The sequence below is a fragment of the Poecilia formosa genome, unplaced genomic scaffold (genome assembly GCF_000485575.1).
Source record: "Poecilia formosa unplaced genomic scaffold, Poecilia_formosa-5.1.2 Scaffold364, whole genome shotgun sequence".
In the NCBI taxonomy this organism is placed as follows: domain Eukaryota; kingdom Metazoa; phylum Chordata; class Actinopteri; order Cyprinodontiformes; family Poeciliidae; genus Poecilia; species Poecilia formosa.
The window spans coordinates 441,237-464,828 of record NW_006800303.1 but is presented as its reverse complement, the minus strand read 5'-3'; the positions used below and the strand labels follow the sequence as shown (position 1 = coordinate 464,828).

The window sequence follows — 23,592 nt, the reverse complement described above, 5'->3', positions numbered from 1 at the left end:
GTTATATGCATGCTTGTTATGAGGGACTGCTGTTAAATCAGCAACACAAAGCAAGTGTTTGTTTTAAGTCGTTACTCGTTCGTCCAGGAGGAGTGAGTCCTGCAGGTCAGTGACTCGATGCTCTGCTGAGTTTCCTTAGATTTTAAACTCACTTGAATGATAAACTGAGGCTAATCTGCTGCTTGATGGCATCAGTTGCAATAAATGTGTGATTGAACTGAAATTATTTTTTGTAACGTGCCTTGAGATGACATTTGTAGTGAAATGGCATCATATAAACAAACTGAATTGGAAAAAAAGTGATTAGAAGTCCCATTGTCTTTGTACCTTGGACGTCTGTGCTTAAGATAAAACTATTTTACACAGATGTTTTAGACATGGTAGATGGCGACAGACCAGCTTTAGATTCTCCACAAACAGATTATCTGCTCTTTTGTTTTCAGGTCGGATGATATCAGCCTGCAGGACGTTGACATGGTGAGCTGACTCAGCACATTTACAAACCAATGTTTGGTTTATTCTGGAACTGATGACCGGACCAGGTTCAACCTGATTGTTTCTGATTCTCAGGACATCAAAGATCTCCTTGAGCATGTCTGCGAAGCCGACTCGGTCCAGGAAGTGAGGCAATTCGGCTCAGCTCTAGTTCAGCGCGTACGGCTAGCACAACAGCGAAGGAGTGACATCACTGCTCAGGAGATGAAGGCCGTGATCGAGGAGAGAGACAAATCTGTAGACAAGGTGAGTTTACACCTAAACAGATCAAACATCAGTTTGATTTCTTTATTTTTTTTTATCCTGACAAATTTCCAGCTAAATTTTGAACTGCCTTTTCAGCAAAAACAGTTCAGAAAAACATTTTAAGATAAAACCCTATTTGCTAGGTTTCTCCTTTCATTGCTACTTTCATCAATATTTGTTGAATGTTACATTTAGAGCAGGGGTGTCCAAAGTCAGTCCTGGAGGGCCGGCATCCTGCATGCTTTAGTTCTCTCCCTGGTGGTAGTAACAACCTTTTCAGCTTGTCAATGAAAAGGTTGACAAGCATCATGTAACGATGAAAGCATCATGTAACGATGACTCATTACATGATGACCTTGTAACGAGTCATCATTTATCCAGGTGCATTAAACCAGGGAGAGAACTAAAACATGCAGGATGCCGGCCCTCTAGGACCGACTTTGGGCACCCCTGATCTAGAGTGATGGTGGTTTTTAGTTGAACCATAGATGGTCATGTCTAAGTTTAAGCAGGTTCCAGAGAGGCTGTGAGAGAGATCCAAGATGGGTAGCTAGGATGTTAGTCAATGGTGAGGTAAATGTGTTCAAAGTGTGGAATGGTATACATCAGGGATCAGCTCTGAGCCTCTTGTTGTAGTTAACAGTGCTGATAAACAGGCTAACAGACAAGGTCAGACAGAAGGGCCAGTGATGTTCACAACAGCAACACGCGAGAGAGGAAGAAGAGAGAGCAGGCAGGATGAAGAGATCGGAGACGAATGCCAGGAGAAATGCATTAAAGGAGCAGCTGCAAGGAGGAAAAGAGATGTTAGCATGTTAGCAGGAAAGGAGTGAAACCTGCTGGAGTGGATGTTTAAAGATGATGGACCTAATAATAAGAAAGAACTGAAGTTGGTAGAGCTGTTAATGTTTGTTGGGGGGTTTTTTTCTAAGGAACTAAATGCTATAGCATTAGGAATAAATACTGTGTCCTGAGGGACAGATCAGGACGTTCTGGGATTAATAAAAGGAAAAGGTTTCAGAGGGATGTGAGACAGAGAAGGATGCCAGCGATGGAGGCTGATAATCTGCTGTGGCGCCCCCTAAAGGAGCCGCCCAGAGAGGCAGAAGGTTATAAATTTGATTAGTTCAAGCTGTCAAATCTCTGAAAATATTCAACAATCTTTACAAAAATGATCAATTTCCACCACTTACAGCTTTAAATTAAGCTAATAAAAAATTATAAATCTCAATAAAGAGGGTTTAATCCTCTATCACATCTTATTCAGTCCATGTTTACACAGCAAGATAATGACGGAATGGATTTTTTTTTTTTTGGCTTAAAATTTTGAGGCAGCCCTCTGACACATTTGTCCAGATTGAAACAGTAACCTGACCTTTGGAGTGCAGAGAAGAGCTCACATAAAATAACAGCAAAAACAGCAGGTTCTAGAGAGGCTAACAGGGTTCAGTAGCAAAGCAAAGACCTGGAGGTTTTTCACATCCATAAATATTTTTAATAAAAATTTGTTGCTGCAGCAGGTTGATCTGCTGGCCCCATTGGCCTCCATGTGTCATGTGTCTCTGCTTCAACACATTAGTCCCATGAGTGCATACCAATAGCGATGCATCAATAAGCTATTTTTCCTCCTCTTTTTTTTTGTCAATTTCCAATTTGTGGAACTTTAACTTAAAATGATTTTAACTACAGGTTTTCCTACAAAGTAATTTTTTTACAGCAGTCTGCTTAGTACACTATTGATGTCATAATTTGGTTATTTTTAGAAACATTTGATAATATTGTTACCACTAATAAAGTAAGGAGAGCAAATCTGTCCTGTATTGCATGACTTGTGTCTCCTCTGGATATTAACCAGACACACTGTGAGTGTGTAGCATAGTTAGCTCAAACAGAATGAAGTAGAAAAACGTCTTCCATCAGCGACAGAACACCTGGATGTAGGAGGCGTGACGTCATGTAGAACCATTTAGTCTGATCTTTTCTCTCCTCATAATCTGTGCTTCTATGGTCTAATGCTGCAGACCGTTAGTATTAGACCTTTACCATTGTCTAGTAAGGGAGTAGAGTGTCATAATGGGATCCTTCTGTGTCTCACGATCAAAACCATTTTTACATGCAATTATATCACTTATTTTTCCAGAGGTTATACTTTGATATGTGAACATCTATTAAGAAAACACAAAATATTTAATGAGGTTGCTATTTGTACACACACTCATGCATTAATGGAATATAAGAAATAATATATCCTGATTTCTTCAAAACTCAGTCACTTAAAGATGGATCTAATAATCAATCTAAATGCTAAACTTTATTATTGATCCTTTATTTGCCAGCAGAGACATGTCCCACATTTTCTTGTATGTGGTTTCCTATTTATTTATAAGTTTCTAGCTACAATTTTCATTCTTACTTTAAAGTAGAAAATCCACATTTTCTCTCTCCCCCAACCCCCATCTCTCCTCTGGAGGCTGATTATGATCAAAGTTCAATTCACAGAGTTTATTACCAAAACCTGCAGAGTGTTGGATTTATTACCCACAATTTATATACTGCTCTCTGTGGGGGTGGGGTTGAAATCAGTAGAAATGAAAAGATATGAGTCTGGCTGTTGGTGGGATATGAGCGAAATAGAGTTGGCCAGTTGAACATGGAGATTGGTTGTGCTCCCAGCATGCTCTGCGGCAGGTGGTGGGCTCAGAAGCCCCGCCTCTGATATTTTTCCAGATGAAAAAAAAAAAAGAATCAGATCAGGAGCCTTCATCTGTTTCCTTGCTGTGACTGACAGAGTGCGGTAGCTATGGTTACCTAAACTGCTCCAGCATCGCCAAACAGCGGTGGTAACCAAAGCAACTGGCTTCAAAAGAGAATGGGAGGGACTGAAAAGAGAAATGAGAAAGTTCTTCCTGGAAAACATAAAAGCTGAAACTCGTTTCCATAGAGGAGCACCACTGTACCTGCAGCTACACATCAGTGGAGTTCAGATATGTTTAAAATAAATAGATGACTCTTTAACATCCATGACATTATTGTGTATTGTCCAAACACATAGTGGTATTTTATAACATAATCAAGAAACTTTGTTACCATCAGTTATCAAAATGCTGCATATATCAAATATGACTTAAAATAAACTTCACTTCCTAATTTAACACCTTGAATTTGGGTCTCTGTCTCTTTAAGAAGCTCTTGCTCTTTCTGAAACTCAACCTTCAGGAAGTCATCACATCATCACTCCTCTATTAACTCTTATAATGTTTTTTTAATGGAAAGGATCATCACCCGCAACTCAGAAACTGCTCCTGGTGAAGGTTGATTAATAGAAAATAACTGAGGTGTATGTTTTATATTCACCTAACTCCTCTAATATTCATAATCTATTAAAATACATAGTGTATTCCAGTTCATGGTTCTGTCGTAAAGGACATACTTACACTTGTATGTCCTTGGCAGACCACATCATGGTCTGGTTTTCTTTTAACCCACATAAAACCCCAGAGAATTAAAACTGTTCAACAACCTGTTCCTTCAGAAAATGGATAACAGAGAAGGTCTTTACAAGATTGTTTTAATTAAACTGTCTTGTAAAGACTGTTTAGTGTGTCCAGTAGTTCACTACTGGACACACTGGAGAACAACACGGATTTTGACATTGAGAGGAGAGTGGACATTATTACAACACACAGCACTTTTGCAGGGATGTTGTGATACAAGCTGGGACTGCATGCTGCTTTCCAAATAATAAGACCTGGATCACCCTCAAGGAGCTCCTCAGTCAGAAAAAGCAGGCATTTAAGGAGGGGGACCAGGAGTAGTTGAGGTGTGTCTAACATGACCTAAAGAAGAGACTGAAGCAGGTGATGCTGTAAAAGAACGGTGGAGAGTAATTTGCAGCAAACACTAGAGAGTAATGAGGAACATCACTGGTTAGACGAGCAAGATTGAGGGGGATGTAGACTTCCTATACCACTCAGAAGTAACACTCATACAACTTATTTACTACACTTTGTCTTGTTCAATGCGCTGCAGTCAATGCTGAAGGCCACTGGTTTCAGTCTAAATTGGTCTGATGGAACAGCCACAGCCCTGTCTGTCGGTACCTCTCACTACTCTCACCACTCCTACTGGCTGAGGCGTTTATTCCAGTTTACTGCTGGCCAACCACCACACTGATACTGCAGCTGACCCACCCATCACATCTTATCCTACTGTAGGGCATTACCCCTTGTGGTGACGGCGGTTGGAGTTTGCCCTCCAATCGGTGGGTTGGCATTTCAATTCCCGCTCTGTTTGCCTAATTCATTGCATCCTTGGCCAAGACGCTTCACCTGCCTTACCTGCTGGTGTTCTGTCAGTTTTAGATATAGTAATACGAGAATGTGTGGAGCATTGACATGTAGAATCCGTACCAGATCCTACACCTTGTAGCACCTTCATGTGGAAATACTTCATTTGCATATAAAAGACAGTAGTCTTCTAGCTGAAGTTGTATGGTTGTGTTAGACGGACTGTAGAACCTTTGACTTGTCCCTCATCAGCACATGTGGCCTTGCATTTTAACCTCTTTCTGATGCCTGCCTCCTTGAAGCTGTACCTCAGTGTATCAACTTCCATCACTATCAGTGACCCCCGCCAATAACACTGCTTCACCGTCTTTTAACAACTATCCCTATTACGTTAACACCACCCCTCAATGGTAACACCTTAATCCCGCCTTCATTCCAGCGCTGCACCGCAGTGAAATATGTTTCAAATGCTGCCATAATCCTCAGAGAAGAAGAAGAAAGAGCACTCCACGTTGGAGGATTCCACCCCTCCCCATGCCTCTCCACCCCTTGTTGCTCGCCGATTCCTCATTCCCTCCTTTCATCTCTCAGGGATTATCTCCCTCAGCAGCTGGGGGTTCTGGGAAATATTAGAAAGAGGGGGAGGGTTCTTCCTGAGCACTCCAACCCGCACGCCAGCTGGAGCTTCCTGCTCCTTATTGAATTGATATCAAGTAATTACAGGTTATCAGAACTCATCAAACCTCACCTGGAGCTGCTGACCACCTCACTCCCTGACAAGACCCCCAAAAAGAAGCCTGTTGGTTTGATGCCCACGCAACTGCCCCGAGTGACCCAAAGAGCAGAAACAGCTGGAGTTGCTTGTTGACAGGCGCATGAGACACTGGAGCACTTTATTCCAGTTTTTAATTAACTTTTATTAGCCGAAATGCAGCAAAAGAGAATAAATCCACAAATTACTTTTTTAAAACTTCAATAGCTTGCTTAAGTTCAATAACTCTGAAGATGATTAAGAACATCCCGATGAAGGCTGAGCTGCGGCTCTTTGTCAACCTGTCTGCGATACTTAGAAGGAACCCAGGGCTGTTCTTGTTCACCCCGATTAATAATGAATCTCTTCTAATGTCACACTCTAAGCTGAAAAACTTCTCCTTTTTGTCTCTAAATGAGAGAAGTGACAGTGGATTTACCTAAGTCTAATAGCCTCATTTTTTTTACACCAGAAACACTAATGTAATACTGATGCATGCTGGGAAATCTTGCGCTCGGTGTCGATATGACATGATGATGATCCTTTAGTAGGTGGAATGTGAAACTAAAGTCCAACAATTTAGCAATCTAAGTGTGATTCATTGTTTCTGGTAACTTTTGCCAACAGCGGTCTAATTATTCACACAATTTGTGGTGGAATAAATGTAATTTTTTTTTTCCAAAATTGCTCAGCAGACCTGACCCGGAGGTCACATATTTCTATCATTATTTGGACATTTTATTGACACCAATTCATCCACCAAACTTTATCCTTACCAGTGTAAGCCTGTTCAGTACTATGCTGGTAAAAACCAACCCTTGTTCAAAGCTGTGTTTCATACAGAGGATCTGGACCGTCAGCTGTTCAGAAACGATTACTAGCTGGAGGCATGAACTCTGTAGAAATTTTAAGTGATTGGATCTGATTTTATCCAATTGCTAACGTTTGGTCGTGGTGCATATAAAGTTCCAGCTACACTATGAAGCTTACCAGAAATTCCCTGCGCTGCAAACAACCGCCCCCAACACGAAGACAGGAGTGCCGAGCCGTATGTCATCTTTGCCAGCAGTAAAATGTCTTCTACATTCATCTTGTCTGACTTCATTGCTCAGTATTTGGAAGGGTGGCCAACACAAACTGAACTGCTTTGTTCACTTCCTCCGCTGCCAATGCAAAAACTACAATTCTAAAACAGCGCAGAAAATCAACATTGTTCCCAGCTTCTTCTTCTTCTGATTACTGATTGGCCAGGTTGAAATTCTACAGAAGAAATCGAGGTCAAAAGGAGAACTCCCAGATGGAGCATTGAAGGAAATGAGAATCTAGCAGAATCGCATAAGGCAACTGCCAGGCTACTTCAGTGCACGTCTGTGCTAGTTTGTGGCTGTTTCTGCCTATATATATATCAAATACATAGTTTCCTATGTATCTGATACAGTTGCATGCACTTTTTTATCTCCACGTAGGCCGAGCTGCTTTTGAGTTTTTGGGCATGTCAAAAAATTCTGTGCACAGACCATTGCAGTCCTGATACACCATACATCTTTTCACACAGCTACCTGCAGCTCAGCAAGTTCGGCTGATGTGGAGACGCACAGTGACCGCTCTCATACTGTCAGAAATCTCCCTGTGCCACACCAAGATGGATAGTTATCAAAATGGTTCTTCACAATTATGAGACTGTATTTTGTGTTGTGAAATTATTATTGTTAATATGGCAATTTAGAATATTTTTAACATTTTTTTTTATCTTTTGTGGAAGTCTATATATCTTTGCTCCCACTTTTCTTGCCTCCTAAAAGCACTTTGTTTCTATAATTAAAGGTTTAAATCTAAACCACAGAGGTTAATGAAGAAAAGTTTCAAACCATTCTGATCTAGGCCTCAAAAAGAAACTACTTAAATATTCTCAGAGGAGAACACTGCGAGATCTCCTGCTGAACCTGAAGTGGGCGGCCATGAGTCAGTGAAAGGAAATACAGACTGCTGCAGCAGAGCCATCGTGTCCACAGATATCACAATCTATAATGACTGCTTTGAAGGATATATTAATTTTCCTTTGAGATTAATAAAGTATTTTTTCAATAATAAAAAGTTTGTGTATGATTGATTTTCTATAAGAAATGTGTGGAGTTGTAAATTTAGCCGGCTTTATAAATCTGGTTAGTGAAGTAGTAAGATAAACTATCTTTAATAAAAACTTTGATAACGCCTCAAGAAACTACAAGTTGTTGGAAAAACTCAAGTCAAAACAGTGAAATGCATATAAGGCAAACATGATTTGTCTAGAAGGAAGAAAGAGGTTCATTCCATCTACATGTTGTAGTGCAGGAAGCTTTTATCCACAGTCTCCACCTTATCACTTGGAAATAAAGTCTTAAGAACAAAGAACCAATGATGTCATATTTCCATTGTTTCCCCTCTTAATGTGTACAGTGAGCATTTTCATGGTCGACTGTTCATTTTTAACCTTATAGTATTGGTCAGACGAGTAAAACCGGGCTGATATGAATAACAGTTGTTTATTTCCATGTTGCTTGTTGTGTGTTTGTGAGTCCATGTGGTGTTTGTTTGCTCATGTGACGGCAATAGTGATGCAGCGGAAGATTGTGGCGCGTCGAAAGAGTATAGAAAAAAACGATCGATCAATCGGTTGGCCCTAACATCAATGTTGATATTGGTTATCAATATTGGCCCAGATCTTCATACCCATGCATCCCTTCTTCTAACTTCCATTTCTAATCCAGTGACATGAGTTAATAGCTAATGAAGCGCTGACTCCTCCTTCTGTGTCTCTGCAGTGTAAATGGCTGAAGGAAGACCTGCTTCAGAACGACCAGTCATTCAGCCAGGTAAACGACTACTGATGATAATTTCAATGTCCCTGTCATCTGTTCATCATCCATCCATTATTATTATTATCCATTCATGACTCCATTCTTGTCTTCTTCCATCCATTCATACATTTGCTCCAACACCACTGTAGAAATATGTTTATTATTATTATTATTATCCATTAATGACCCCTTTCTTGTCTTCTTCCATCCATTCATACATTTGCTCCAACACCACTGTAGAAATATGTCCATATTAGGGATGGGACTCAATTAAAATTTTTTAATTGAGTTAATTAATGTAACCAAACATATTATTTTGTTTAGATAAACTATGTATTGACTAAATAAGCAATATTTTAAATTTAACTCCCCTTTTTGCTGCTTAATAATGTAATAAATAGACATTTATTCAATTATTATTCAGATAACTGATCTTTTGCTCAACAACAAAGATCAGTTATTTAGGTTCTTCGCCCATCAGATTGATGCAAAGTGTTTTAGTCATTCAGTTTTCCAGTGTTTCAGGAACTCCTGATCATTCCTGGAGCTTCTTCAGAAATATGAACTTTAGACGCTGACATTAGCATCTACACTTGCTAAACGTTGCTGCTACATGCTTAGCATTGAGATGCTAGTTTAGGCTTGACTAGCTTCACTTACAGGCTAACTCCTTTTAGCACAACTTAAACACAGCATTAGTCTTTCCCGGGGTCCCATCAGTTCGTTTGATGAAGTGAAAGTTGATGCCCAGAGGGCCAAGAGAAGCCGCTTCGTCGTCCATCGCTGCTGTTAGCGGACGTGGGTTTTGCGTCAGATTTATGGGCGTACCAGAAATGCACAAATACAAAGGTTCTGGCCAGGTTCATGTGTAAAAACATGTAAATGTGAATAATGGCGTTAACATTTTTATTGAGTTAAAGTGTTTAGTTAACTTATTGACACATTAAGTCCTGGCCCCAGTCCGTAGTAAACCTCTGTGTTCTCACATAAAAATGGATGAAAAATGGATTGTGAATTACAGAAAGTATGGATTTAACTTTTTTATGAAAAAAGTGAAGGAATCGTAATTTTTACTTTTTATTTCTCAAAGTCCCTGGTTACCTTCTGCACACTTGCCAAATACTCGTCCAATCAGCGAGATTAGATGAAATTCTGTAGGAACATTTTTCACAAAGTTTTGTATTGGACCATCTGAGAGAAAACTGGGATATGAGTATCTATAGCATGTTAAGTCCTCCCTTCATATGCAGATGAAATGGAAAAAGTATGTAAAATCCTTCGGTTGAAACTGTTCACTCTTTGAAAACTTTGAATCAGCTCCAGTTTGTCGATCACTTTCTGTGTTTCCTGAGCAGAGAACTCCTTCCTCATCCAGGCTAACATGCATAGGTTCCTGCTTAAACCCTGCACCTGTCTGTGCTTAAGGCTTAAAGCTTACACTTAAATCAAGACTAAAACACTGTAAAGAAAACAAAAAAAATCTCATACAAGAGGAGAAGAATGAAATTTTCATGCTAACAAATATGCTCCTTTATCTCTGCCTGCATCTCTTTTTTCCCTGAAATAAATTAAATTTTGTTATTAATGTATCGCTGCTCTGTGTATCCTCCTCAAGCCTGTTAATTAGGCTGGGCTCTGGGGGGATTAGAACCGGGAGAGCATTTTAATTTCACACAGAAACATCAGCAGCTGCCATCAAATTAACGCCAGACACTCAGTGAGCTGCTGAAATCCTGCAGCCCAAATCACAAACCACAATTCCTGGCTGAACTTTTAAATCAGGCCTTTGAACCGACTTGAACCTAAAGTTTCAAATCAAACTAAAGGATGCAGCACAATTTACCGTGACCTTCTAACGGTATGTGTCAATACCAGACCCGGACCACACACCTGAAATGTTACAGAGTACAGCTTGTGACCATTATTTAGGAGTACTTGAGCAGAGACGCCTTTAAAAGTTGCAGGACGTGATGTAACCTGAATGCCACTGTGGCCTCAACTGAAACTCTGTTTTTGTGCGACAAATTGAGGAATTTGTTAAGGAACACTTCTTGCTCCCTATTAGGAATAGTCAGCCGAGTTTATTTATGCAGAGCATCATCACTCTGAGGACATGAGAGGAAAGCTGGGCTTAAATGAACACAAATATTTAAGTTTAGCTCAAATAGAACCTACAATTTAAATTAAACACGGAGAAGCAGCATTTAGCTTCTATGCACCACAAATCTGGAACAAACTTCCAAACAGCAAAACAGCTGAAACACTGAATTCCTTTAAATGGAGGCTAAAACCCACCTTCTGAACCATTATTGGTTGAAACTGGTTGGTTGACCAAAGTGCTCTGACTGCAGTGTGGATGGTCCATACTTGGATTTCACCCCGAGAGAAAACAGAGATTCAGAGCAGTGATTGGAGAACTGGTTGTTATGGGATCCATTTTACTGGCCATGTTCAGGAATCTGAAGGCACCATTTTGGATGAGCTGCCACTTGCCTACCTGATTTTTTTTTTAAGTTAAAGACTAGTACACATGACAGACCTTGTTTCTATAATCTAATCTACTAAAAATAAAAGCATGTGGTAGTTATTCTGTGCCCTGTTTTGACAGGAAACCCTTTATTCACACAGTGTTTTAAGAAGATGATAAATTGATTTAGTATGTTTTTTGTGTTGGTTAAGCACTGTGGTGTCATACATGATCTGTAGTCTCTGTGTCTCGTTGAACGCTGATCTCTGTTCTTCTATGTTTTGGACCAAAACCAAAAGACTGTGTATTTGCTAGTGGAAACTCTGACTCATGCACTAATTTAAATTACGGACATATCGCTGGTGACTTTAGTAAACTAGAGTCAGGAGGCGACAGAGATGTCAAGCTGTGGCTCATCTGCATAAATACGGTAGAAGATGTTATGATATTTTGTAAAGTGAGCTACAGATAGTTCATAGATGTGAAATAAAAGAGCTGCTCCTTCAGGAACCCCACATTTTACTGTTCTTGTCCTGTGATGCTGTGGGCCTGTTTCTTTTTCGATGGTCCATGAGGATCTTGTTAGAGTGCGTGACATTATGTGTCCTGTGAAATATCTGGACATTTTAAACAAAGTGCTGGTTAAACTTTGCCAGTAAACAGAAAATGGACACCAAGTTTGGCTGAGTCTCTATATAAATCCCTTTAATGCTCCATTCAAACATGGCGCCGTCTATAAGAGCTACAACAAGTGAAAATGTTACTCAGTATTTGTTTTAAGCTTCTAATTTTGGCTAAATGTTAAACACTGATGAAGCAAATTAAGCAACCAGTCAGATTGGTAAAAAAAAATTTAATTAAGCTGTGAAAGGTCATGTGACCTTTTAGCACATGACCTGTCTAAGAAAAATTATCTTTAGCTTGATTAAAAATCCTCGAAAAGGTTTAACCTGCAGAAAAAAAGAAAAGTGGATTCAGAATGAAAAAAAGAAGCTCATAAAGCAAACCAGAGTTTGATGAAATGAGGTTTCTTCCTTCTACATGCAAAACCGACGAGTTTTCAAAGTGATCCAAAATTCCACCCAGTCAGTTTGGTGACAAGCTCATAGAGAGCTCTCAGAACAAAGAACCAGATGTTTCCACTATTTTAATACAAATAGGTTAAAGACTTTCTCCATACATAGGTTTTAAATATGCAGCATAACATGTGAAAAACTGTTATGCTGGAATAAAAGATTCCATATGAGCAAACTGATGAACCCTTCAGAACTGCAGGGCAACATGAACTAAAATGATATTCCCCCAAATGTTTTGGCTTTACTTTGCACTTTTATGCATATCCCAGTATTTAAAGTCTGTTCCTAATCTCTGTCTTAATGTTCATCCCTACAGTATAATGCAGTGGTGAACCATATCTCTGACAGAATAAAAACAACAAACCTTATATTTCTCCAGTTCCTTCCACTGGTAAAAAGCTGAAGTTAAGCAGCAGTTTGGCTGTTCGTCCTTCCTCCTCCTACCACTTCCTGTCTTAGTGTTTTCCACCTGTTGTTATCAGGTTGTTGATCATGTGTCTGGTGTGATGCGAAAAAAGTATTTCCATTGCAGTTTTTGTGAAATACATTAATTTCAATACAGCCAAAAAAAAACCCACCTCATCCTAGCGCCAAAACTTTTTATTGTAAAACGTTTTTTTTTTTTTTTTTTTTTTTTTTCAAAATTGATGTTTCCTTTAAGCAAATTTATTTTCGCAGCTCAAATTTGAGCAACTTTAAGGTCAATAGGAACGCAGCTTTCAAACAGTGAGTATTCTGATGGTTACCTGTATGACCTCGGTGTTATGCAGGGTTTTATGTTTTTATGGGATGGCTTCAGGGTTCTGCTTTGGGACAAACCGTACCGCTCATGGTCTACCCTAAAAACGACAACCAGAGGTGACCTGAAGTGGGTCCCTGTGCCCCCTCCCCCACCACCACCACCACCACCACCAGGAAGTCACAGAAACCGAACAGCTGTCAGGGCTGTGTCTGTGTTTTGCTGTAGTTTTGGCGTTGTGCTGCTCATCTGAAGCTGCATTCTGTGGGTTCAGTTACCCTCCGTCTCTCTCTGTGACGGCTGCACCTCTCTGGTCCTGGCTCCCACTCCATCTGACTCTGAGCAGAAAGTCTGCAGCTGATTATGTGGTCTTCATGTGTAAAAAAGGCTTATGATATTAAACTCATTCTCACCTCATTTCCACAGCCTGAATGAGCTCTTTCCCCCTCCTTAATGTCCTCTCCTGTTCACCTCAACTCTTCTTGTTAAAGGTCAAAGAACGTTCCCTCGTTCTGTCCTTCCTTCCTCCTAACCCCTCCGGCTCCATCAACTCCAACTTCACCTCCCATCCTCTTCCTCTCCCTCTCACATGGCCAATAAAGAAGCCGTCATTTTATTCTCCTCCCCTTGTCTCCCCCTGCCTCTCTAATCTGCCCTCATCATGTCAAAGGTCCCAGCACAGTAGTTTTATTACCTCCTCCCACCACTCTTCCTTTCTTTCGTTGACCTTAACTCCTCATGTTAAAGGTCAGCTCTGTGTCACTCCTGCTTACTGATCACCTCATTTGGAAATGATTCTGATTAATAAGGCGGGCAGCCCTTTTGAAGCGTCTCCTCTGGCCCGGCTGGAAAAGACACATATTGACTCTCTGGGTTTGGTTCCTCTTTTGATGTCTCACTTTAAACTCTCAGACCTCGGAGGCTTTAATTAGAATAGAGCAGGAGGAAGAGGAGGAGGTCAGGGTCGGGCCTGTAATCCCAGCTGGAGTCGGCCTCGACGCACTTTTACCAAAGATACAGTGGGACTCTGCGTCCTGGAGCAGTCGGCTGACGGGTTCAACACCCACAGCAGAGTTGATGAGTGGAGTGGGGGTGCAGCAGGTGTGGGAGACCTGCTGGAATTTGGTAATATTTCACTTTCTCTATTATTTGTGCTCATGTTGTCTTAATGTTTGGAAGTTTGCGGTAGTTGAGTATTTAAAGCCAGTAACATATGATGAGACATATTAAAGGGACGGTATTCTGAAAAAGTTTTATTTGTAATGTTATCTTTTCCTGCCTGGACTTCGTCCTCATCCCTGAGCACCAACCCGCCTCCATCATGCTAACAAATACCTGGAGAGAAATCAGCTGACTCAGCATCTTCCTCAATAAAATAGCATGTACAAAGTTAAACTTAACATCTGCAAACCAGCGTCATAAATAAAACGGAGTGGTTGGACCAATGCCCAGACTGAAGCCAAACCAGGAAGTGCAGAGGAAGTGCTGTATGTCGTCATCCTGGATGGTGGGTTGGCACCGCGCAACACTGATGTGAAATATTCACATTTTAATGCCTAATCTTTATGAATTTATCATTGGAAGAATGTATTTAACCTCATGGAAAATTCAATGAGATGCTTCTCGTTGCCATCTATGGTCTCTGACATCAATCTGTCTGATATTAGCTGGTTAACAGACTTCTATTAATGTAAGCATTACTTGTAAAGGAACATTATCTTAGTAGGACGAATGTCCAGCATCTGATCATTTCCAGCCCATAATACTCCAAGGCGCCTGCTGACTTTCTTGTAAACAAGAGAAATGAAAATGACCAAGTGGAGAGGAGCGAATGGGAAACGGCTCTGCTCCAAACTCCACTCACTCACATTTTATTAGAAGAACTTGAATCCATAAGAGAGACGAGACAGAAATGTGATGCTTTTGAACCCAGTTTTGTAAAACCCTGACATACCTGGAGAGGCCAGTAAGTTACAGCTGAAATCAGATATTTACATACTCTAAATAAAAAAATACAAACTCTTTCTTTTCCCTACTGTCTGAAGTTAAATCAAACCAAACATTTCTTGTTTTATGTTAGTTACTTAAATTATTTCTATTTGTTCAATACCAGAAAAGTTGGTGAGAACATTTTTAGAATTTTGTTGTTTTTGTTTGTAATTTCCTTCAAATTCAAAAGTTTCCTGTTTTAACCCAGTTCCAGAGCCATCAGTTCAGACTGATCTCTCCATGGGGTTCATTCACTGAAACTTTTCATCATTTAATGTTAATCTAGGTCAATAAAGGTTAGCTGCAGTACCATAAGTAAACCACATCATTCTGAATCTGTTTTCAGCTGCTGCTCCATACTTTCTATCAGACTTTAGTAAATCCACACCCACTGCTCTGTTCACAAACCTCCCGACTGTCATGTTGTGGTGTGGGATCAGGAGCTGATGTAAACGCAATCCTCATTATCAGGTGTGTTGACATTTATGTTAATGAATTAGTCAGTTAGTTAGTTAATTAAGCCTTTATTTAAACAGTCAGTCCTGTAGTTATCCAGAACTTGATCTCCTTGCTGCTCGGTGGGAACGCACATTAAAAGCACAAACACACACTCTGTGGAGTGTTGTTCTACGCCTGTAGACCCACACATGCATTTTTCTGTTATTCTCTCAGAATATGGGCAACGGAGCAGAAAAGCCGTCATTTAATTAAAGCGTTATCACTTTAAGCTATTGTGCTCAGGACTGTTATGTCTGACTGCCCTGTGTTTCATCTGGGCAGGAGGAGCTGCTGAGGCTGCAGAAGGAGAAAGACGCAGCTCTGGACGACAAACGGAGGCTCCAGGCTCAGATCCAGGCATTACAAGCCGATCACAGGTTAGTGACAAGCAACAAGCACAATTGTTGCTCTTGCTGTCTGGGACTTTGCTGTGAGCCTCAAAGACTATCTGACAAACTAACAACTGATTTTTTTCAGAAAGTACATCCTCTCCTTCATTATTATCTAAAACACGTTTCAGATTCTACAAATCAGTCGACATATGAAACATTCTTCCCTGGACAGATCAGACCAGACAGGACAGCTAATGGCTGTTTTGGCTGTCCATATTTTTCTAATCAGTTCATCAGTTAATGACTATTTTACACCATATTTAAAAGAAAACCGAAGAGCTTGACTTTAGTTTCAGAGCATCTCTCATGTTATTCTGTCATGACACAGTGACGGTTCTAACAAATATGTACAAGAAAAATGTTTGTAAAAGTTCCATACTGCAGCTTTAATAATGGTAAAAGTTCCCTGCTGTGTAAAGACTCTTCCCTGATTTCAGACTTTTCTTTGTGTTGACATTTTCTCACAGCAATGTGATTTTATGACATTGTAACATTTAAAGAGTCACCAGTGTAGAAGAAATTAGAATCTTGGTCCGACCCGGTTTAAATGCGTTTCACATCGCTTGCACAGACCTTAAATCTAAATTTTCTGGCCGTGTTTTTCTCAACTCTTCTTTAGCTAAAGCAGTTTTAAAACTTCAGTTGGCAAAGTGCAAACAGCATGCAAGTTAAGCAGCTGACAGCAGGCTCTGCCTGAGCAGATAGCTTGACTGATTAGCCTGCTGATATCAATTTGTTGTACTTGTGTTATTCTGTTAACAGCGGAATTGCAAAAACATACATGAGTATTCATGTATAAAAGCCAGATTTTGCTGGGAATCATCACGTTCAGGTTGCTGGGATTTGGCAGGTTATTATTAGTACTTGATAACTATAGAAATAATCGTTGGCTTTTTGCTTTAAATAACTGCAGTTATCTTATACATTTTTATTTTAGATTTTTGTTCAGTGGAAGGCAGAGTTCCAGAAAGAGCACGAGATTTTAAAGGGACAGAGGCACAATTTAAAGGTGTTAAGTTGCAAAGTAAAATTTATTTTATGTCATGTTTTAAACAATATTGTCATAACAATTGGAGGTCACATTGTTAATTGATTGTACTATGATTGTGAAATGGCACTATGTGCCTGGAAAATACATCGTACTGCCCCTTTAAATAAACTGATTTAACCAAAATAGGTTTTAGTGGTTTTCTTCTTGCTGTTAATCAGAACATTTGATAAATGTACGAAAAACATTTATCAACTATTTATCAACTCTGCAACCAAGTTACCCATCAAGAGACGTTTTAAGTGTTTTCACAGCTTTAAAAGGAGAAAATGTTTTTATTTTTGATCCAGGATGATGTCCGGAGGATTTGCAAACTTTGGGATATCACTGATAACAACAGTACCAAGTGGAGAATTAGCTCCACCTGCTGTTTACCTCTCCAGTCCACATTAATGACCTTCAGCTATGCTGTGCTTGAAGACATTTTATCAGGATTCAGAAGCAAGACTTGAGTTTGACTTGGAATCAGGAAGTGTGTGCATGTTTAAACAGAAACCTGTCTGACAGCAGCAAACACACAGCTTCAGTGTGTGTTCAGTTAGTGCTGTCTGTTCTCTAAAGCTCTGCTTTTTAAAGAATGAGAGATAACTCTTATTCCATCCACTTTGTGCCATAGAAGGTGGTGTGGTGTTAAACACATTTTAACATCAGAAATAGAGTAAAATCACTAAAAGCAATTTTTGGTCATTTTGGTAAAAGCTACTGAAACCAAGCTGGATCTATGGGAAACATCTCGTCCTGTTACATCATAAAATAACTGATTGACTTTGTTTTGGTTGAGTTTCATGATCTGATCCAGGACTGATCACTACCAGACCCATAGAGTCAAAACATTCCATAAACACAACCCGTCTGACAACATGAGGTAGGGTAAAACGACAAATCAGTCATAAATGACACAAGAATCAAACTCATTTTCATCCATCAGTGTGGAGAGGAGAGTTACAAAATCAGAGAATGGCAGTAAGAACAAATGGAGAGACTATGGAACAATGGAGAACATTCCCAAGAGTCGGCAGTCTGCCAGAATGACTCCAAGAACTCAACAATTCATCCAGGAGGTCACAGAATGACCCAGAACGGCATCTACACCTTCACTTTCCTCGGTTAAGGTCAGAGTTCAGGATTCACTAGTAAGAGAGACTTATTGATGATCCTCAAACACGGTGCTGGTAGCATAATGCTTTACTGGAAGCTTGAATTCTGCTCTGTAGCAGAAAATGCTAAAGGAGAATGTCTGACCTTGATCTTCAGGTCAACTGCGCACTAGGACAGGTATCCAACACACACCAGCAGAGCCATTTCTGAATAGTTGAACAAAACCTGATTTCAGAGTGGCCTAGTCAAAGTTCAGACTTAAATCCAATTGAGATTTTCTTTTGTGACTGTGAACAAGCCAGATATGCTCAACACCCCTTCAGTGTGGCTGAATTAACTGTTTAATGAAATTCCTGCTCAGTGATGGAAAACCCTGCTTGCCTTGTGGAGGAACCAGTTATCAGGTTTTGGAGGGAATTCATTTCTTATATAAATGCTGCTGGTCTGAATAACTTTATTTCATTTAATAAATGAAATCATCATTTGAAAACATGTAGCATTCATTCAGGTTGTCTGATATTAAAATGAGTTAAAGGGGTAGTGTCATGTAAAATTGACTTTTTTGAGCTTTACATCATGTCATGATGTTATTCCCTCATCAAAACATAGCTGTAGTGTTGCCTTCATTCTTTCATGCTTGTTATTCAACTGTGTAAAACACCTGGGTGGACCTAGCCCCACCTTCGAGATGCAGCTCCTTCTCTGCAGTTTCAAGCATCCCTCCATTTGGACTAAGATGAATCAAAATCATTACTCCCCCACTCTGCTCCTTCAGACTAGCCAGCAGCAATTGGCAAACACCTGCTGAGTTCATTACAGGAGCTGCTTCTCAGGGCAACGCTGATAAAAATGTTTTTAAAGGGTTAATAGAGGAGCCATGTTGTGGTGACTCCCTGAAGGCGGAGTTTCACAAAGCACAGGAGTTTTTAAAGGCCCAGTTACAAGGTGTTAGATTGTGAAGTCAAATTTTATTTAACTTTTTTAAGTTGTATGTGAGATATATATATATATATATATATATTTATTTTTTTTTCAACCTTTTATTAACGACTGAAGGTAACAGTTACTTGATTACATTATAACATGGCACCATGTGCCTGGAAAACAATACTGGGCTTTTAAAGTAAAACCAGAGGAAGTCTGTACGGAGGTAGATATTTTTTCTCAGCTCTGTAAATAATATCCAATTAAAGTGTCAGAAAGAGAATCTTTGGGTAGAGGAATGATAAGAAACACAAAAGTGATGGTTTTGATTCATCTCAGTCCAAATGCAGCCAGTCGACTGGTGACTGGAGGAATCTGGATAACCTGTAGAATAATAACAGGAGTAAACAGCCAGCAATGAGGACGACAAACAAACAGTAATTAGATAAGACGTTGTGAGGCAGATTTGAGCCACAGAGAGGTGTGTTTTGGGCTTTAAGATCAGTTGGAGGATTTCCTGGAGGGGTCCGAGTCCAGTTCTGAGCAAAGCAGCTGCGGAAAAGTGAAACAGAATAAAGATGAGGAGCGAGTCCGACTATGCTGATGAAAATGTGAGCCTCCATAAATTACTAGGATTGATGCTGAACGCCTGCAGAGACACCTGAAGAGGCTGCAGAAAGCAGGCGGAGCAGGAAGACATTTTGTTTTCGCTTTCAGTCTAGATGAAGAAAATAAAAACTCTGCTTTAAAACTATTTATTTCTCCAACATGTTAAATTCAACATTCAGTGTGTAGAGTTGATGTAAATCTGACAAAGTTAGATCAGTTGTTGAACTGAACAGTGTGTATTAAGGTGTTGTTTTTTTTTTCCTTTTAGTTTTTATTTTATGCATTCCACAATTTCCAGAAGTGGTTCTGTACAATTGTTCAAAGTACAAAGTTTTATTTTCTGTTATTTTTCTGTTTTTTATTTTCTGTTATTTTCTGCAGTTCTGCAACACTTTGTTTTGGTCTGTCTATAAAATCAGACCAGAACAATGTGGAAAGGTTCAAAAGATGTGAAAACATTGCATTAAAAGTCAATAAACAACAAAACCCTGGAATCATTTTAGCAGGATTTTGACTCAAGCAGACAGTAAATTCAGGCTGTTGTTGAAGATTTAATGAGATAAATATTTTAACCAACCGTGACCAATTCTTCCTCTCCATCCTCCTCCTCCTCCTCCATCAGCTCTCAGGACCATGCCACTCCATCCCAGACGTCACTTCCTGCTGAGTCTTCTGCAGACCAGAAGGACTTGTCCTCCTCCCAGGTCCAGTCTCTGGTGGTGCAGCTTCAGCAGCTGTCCAGGGAGAAGGAGGACACTGCGGCTGAGCTCCAGCGCAGCCAAGCGGCTGAGCAGGAAGCCAGTGAGAGGGTTCGCAGGTCAGTCGATTTGTTCTGTGGTTCTCAGATTTGTTCTCTGCCTGCTGCTTCCTCGTTCCATCAGGCTGAGATGAAAACAGTCTGACAGCTCTGACCACATCTGCTCTGTTTTCACCTGTTCTGTAGTTTTATTAGTTTCTCTGTGGCTCCTGAAATCACTCCTGAGCCTCAGGAGTGATTTTCATTCAATCAGCATTCTGTTTATTTTGTAACATTCCAGCTGATGTCAGCTGGTCAATATTTTATAACTCAATTCAGTTTTTTTTTGTTTTGTTTTGTTTTGTTGTTTTTTTTATCTAAAAGTTTTGATCATGTCCATTCTGCTCTGTCTTCTCATTTGTGACAGGTGGCTGCTGGTACTGAGCCAGGTTCTGGTTCTGCAGGAGTTTTTTCTCTCCACTGTCGCCACATGCATGCTCAGTATGAGGGATTGCTGCAAAACCAACCAAAGCGGTCGTCTGCTGTCACCATGTTGTCATCCAGGAGGAGTGAAAGCTGTGAAACAATGACTCAATGCAATCTGCTGGTTTCCTTGGAAACGTTTTAAACGACCTTGAATAACTAACTGAGCTTTCTGCATTGTTTGATAACGGTGCAGTTATGGAATTGTCAAACTGCAAACAGTGCAAACCACACATCAGTTGATATGTGTGACTTGAAATGTTTTTTTTAAATGTCAAGATAACAAAAATATAAATAATCAGACGATGGAGTCAAGTTCAGATTATTATTCAAACTGTCTAAAATGTTTTCTAAGGAAACTCGGCAGATTGCATGGAGTCAGTGACGTAAAGCGATCCCTCATACATGCTGCATGTAGCAACAGTGGAAAGAGAAAACTGTCCTTTAACCGGGGCAGACCTCCATCAGAACCAGAACCCTGTCCACTGTTGGGCCTTGACTTACAGTGGAGCTGCTTCCACACGTATGTTAGAGAACAAACAGCATCAGATCTTTTGCAGGAAAGTTAATGATTTGAATCAGCAGTGCTGCCAACACTGATGATCATCCAGAATATTTTACTGTGGAAAACTGGAAGCGAAGCTGTTAGCATGTCAGGACAAGCAGCCGTCTGTCAAACCTCTTCAGATTCACTGCCGGACTGACTGCTACTGGAGCTCCCTGTGGCCCACAGGACATGACGGGAGTTACAGCAACATTTGATTTCCCTTTGGGATCAATCAAATATATGTTAAATAAAACCACTCTGAACACATCACACCCTCTGAAACATGGCAGTGGCAGCATCATTCTATGTAGATGCTTGTCTTTGTAGAGACAGATGGGAGGAAGGTTGGAAAATGATTCTTTTTTTCTTGATTAAATTTGTAAAGGTTATTTATGGTGCAGCATCACCGTCTGACCCTCATGTGACCCAAAGTCCAGCTGAATGTTTCCTCCAGCAGCCGTTAATGGACCGACCTGCTGCTGTCTGTTCCAGGACTCAGAGGGGAGATGTTCACCCAGCAGTCCATAGAAATGGGGACGCACCGATTGCAGTTTTCTGGTCGATCACTGATCTTTATTTAAAAAAAATCGATACTAATACTAAAACGAAAGTTGTTGAGTTGGTAACAGTGAAGTGAATATTGTTAACTGCAAATATGCAGACATGACCCAGTGGGCAGGTCTGTCATGGCAGAATGAAGGTCAGTGGCTGATTCTCAGACGTCTGTCGAGCCAGGTAAGATCGGCTTCACGTGTATCGGCTGATCAGGAAACTGAGGCCGATTTCTGGGTGCCCGGTACACCCCTAGGTAATAATGACCTCACAGAACGCCGTTTTCATGTAAACACTCCTGATTATGGAGGGAGTGTCTGGTGGGAACCAGCTGCTTCCTGTTGATGGAGCAACAGTTTCCCTCAGAGACTCTGGAGGTGTTCAAAGACGGTTAAGTATGTGGGACTAAGGAGATTTGGCTCTGATGACTCATATCCAGCAGACTATGGCGCAAGTGTCCCTGCAGCCGAGATGATCAGGAGAGAACTAAGCCTTGCAGATTTGGATTCAGGAAAAGGGAAAACGCTCCGGTTGAACGTGACTTCTTCTTCTTCTTCTGCTTCTGCTGCTGCTGCTGCTTCTCAGCTCATCAACCTGAAGATGAAGGGATGAGATCGGTGATGAAAACAGCTTAAGTCCTCCGTCTGCGTCCTGCGCTGTCCTCCTGGGCTCAAACCTGGGGCTTTCTGCTGTAATTTGGCTGCCAGCGGGGGGAGCGGAGTAGAGGGGGGGGAGGAATGGGAAGTTCCTTCCAAGTTTCTGGGCTGTGAAGAGGAATGTTTGCTCTCTGATGGGAAGGACTGAGTCAAATCTGCTGCTTATTACAAATGGGGAGTTTAATTTGAATAGGAAAGGGAGAGAGCCTCGCTGATTGTTAGAAGGTCATCCAAACCTCTCTCTCTCTCTCTGTCTCTCTCTCTCTCTCTCTCTCTCTCTCACACACACACACACATGCAGTCACATCAACATCTCTCTGCAGTTAATATTCTCATTGACGGTTGTAAAGTGGACTTTTCCGTCAGCGGTGCATGCTTTGCTGCAGCGCTGCATTAACCAGCTGAGACGTTCTCCTGTCCACTCCCACTCAGTTCTGCAGGGTTCATCGTCCCCTCTGTAACCCTCCTCTTCCTCCTTGTTCTCCTCCTCAGGTTGGAGCGTTTGGTGGAAGTGTTGAGGAAGAAAGTTGGAGCAGGAAGTCTCCGTGCTGTCGTCTGATTCATCAGATCCTTTTTATGTGACCAAACTGATGGTTTGTTTGCTTTTTTTTATACTGTTGAAGCTTTTCTACTTTTTGTGCTTAAAACTTGGTCACATGTGGAAGCAGCAGAAGAAATTAAACAACACGTTTGTCTTTGTTTCCTTCACTTGTTTTGGATGTGGAAGTGTTCTCGGCTGGAAAACTGAGCACCTTTACTTTTTATCCCGCGTGTTTTTCTCTCCTTGACTGGAAGCAGAAAATGAAATAAATGTGATTATGTCATTAGAACTTGATACTAAGAGATGTGAGCTTTATTACTGCCAGGTTGTTCAGGTGATTCTAAATAAATTATAAAATACAAAAAGGTATTCATTTATTTCCATAAATAGGTGTAAATGTGAAACTTGTACACACAGGGTGACACATTTCAGCTGTTTGTTGATTATGTAAAGAATGAAAAAAGTAAAATCAACTTGTTTTTAGCTTTACATCATACTATAATATTATCTCATCTAAAACATACCTGGAGTTTTGCTTTGATCATTTCATGCATGCTTGAGAAATCCTTTAGACTCCATGGGAACCATTCAGCTGTGCAAAACGCCTGGTTGGACCTAGCTC

General features: G+C 40.5%; 1 protein-coding gene across 1 annotated transcript in view; it reads left to right on the top strand.

The window, feature by feature from the left end:
- Positions 1–23,335, top strand: part of mipol1 (mirror-image polydactyly 1) — a 30,146-nt gene extending 6,811 nt beyond the window's left edge. The window contains exons 4-9 of the mRNA XM_016662231.1: positions 444–477; positions 571–741; positions 8,580–8,630; positions 15,667–15,761; positions 20,078–20,272; positions 22,922–23,335. Of these exons, the coding sequence (XP_016517717.1) occupies positions 444–477; positions 571–741; positions 8,580–8,630; positions 15,667–15,761; positions 20,078–20,272; positions 22,922–22,988 (613 nt within the window). The 3' untranslated portion in view covers positions 22,989–23,335. The remainder of the gene's footprint in view (positions 1–443; positions 478–570; positions 742–8,579; positions 8,631–15,666; positions 15,762–20,077; positions 20,273–22,921) is intronic.
- Positions 23,336–23,592: the final 257 nt, after the last annotated feature.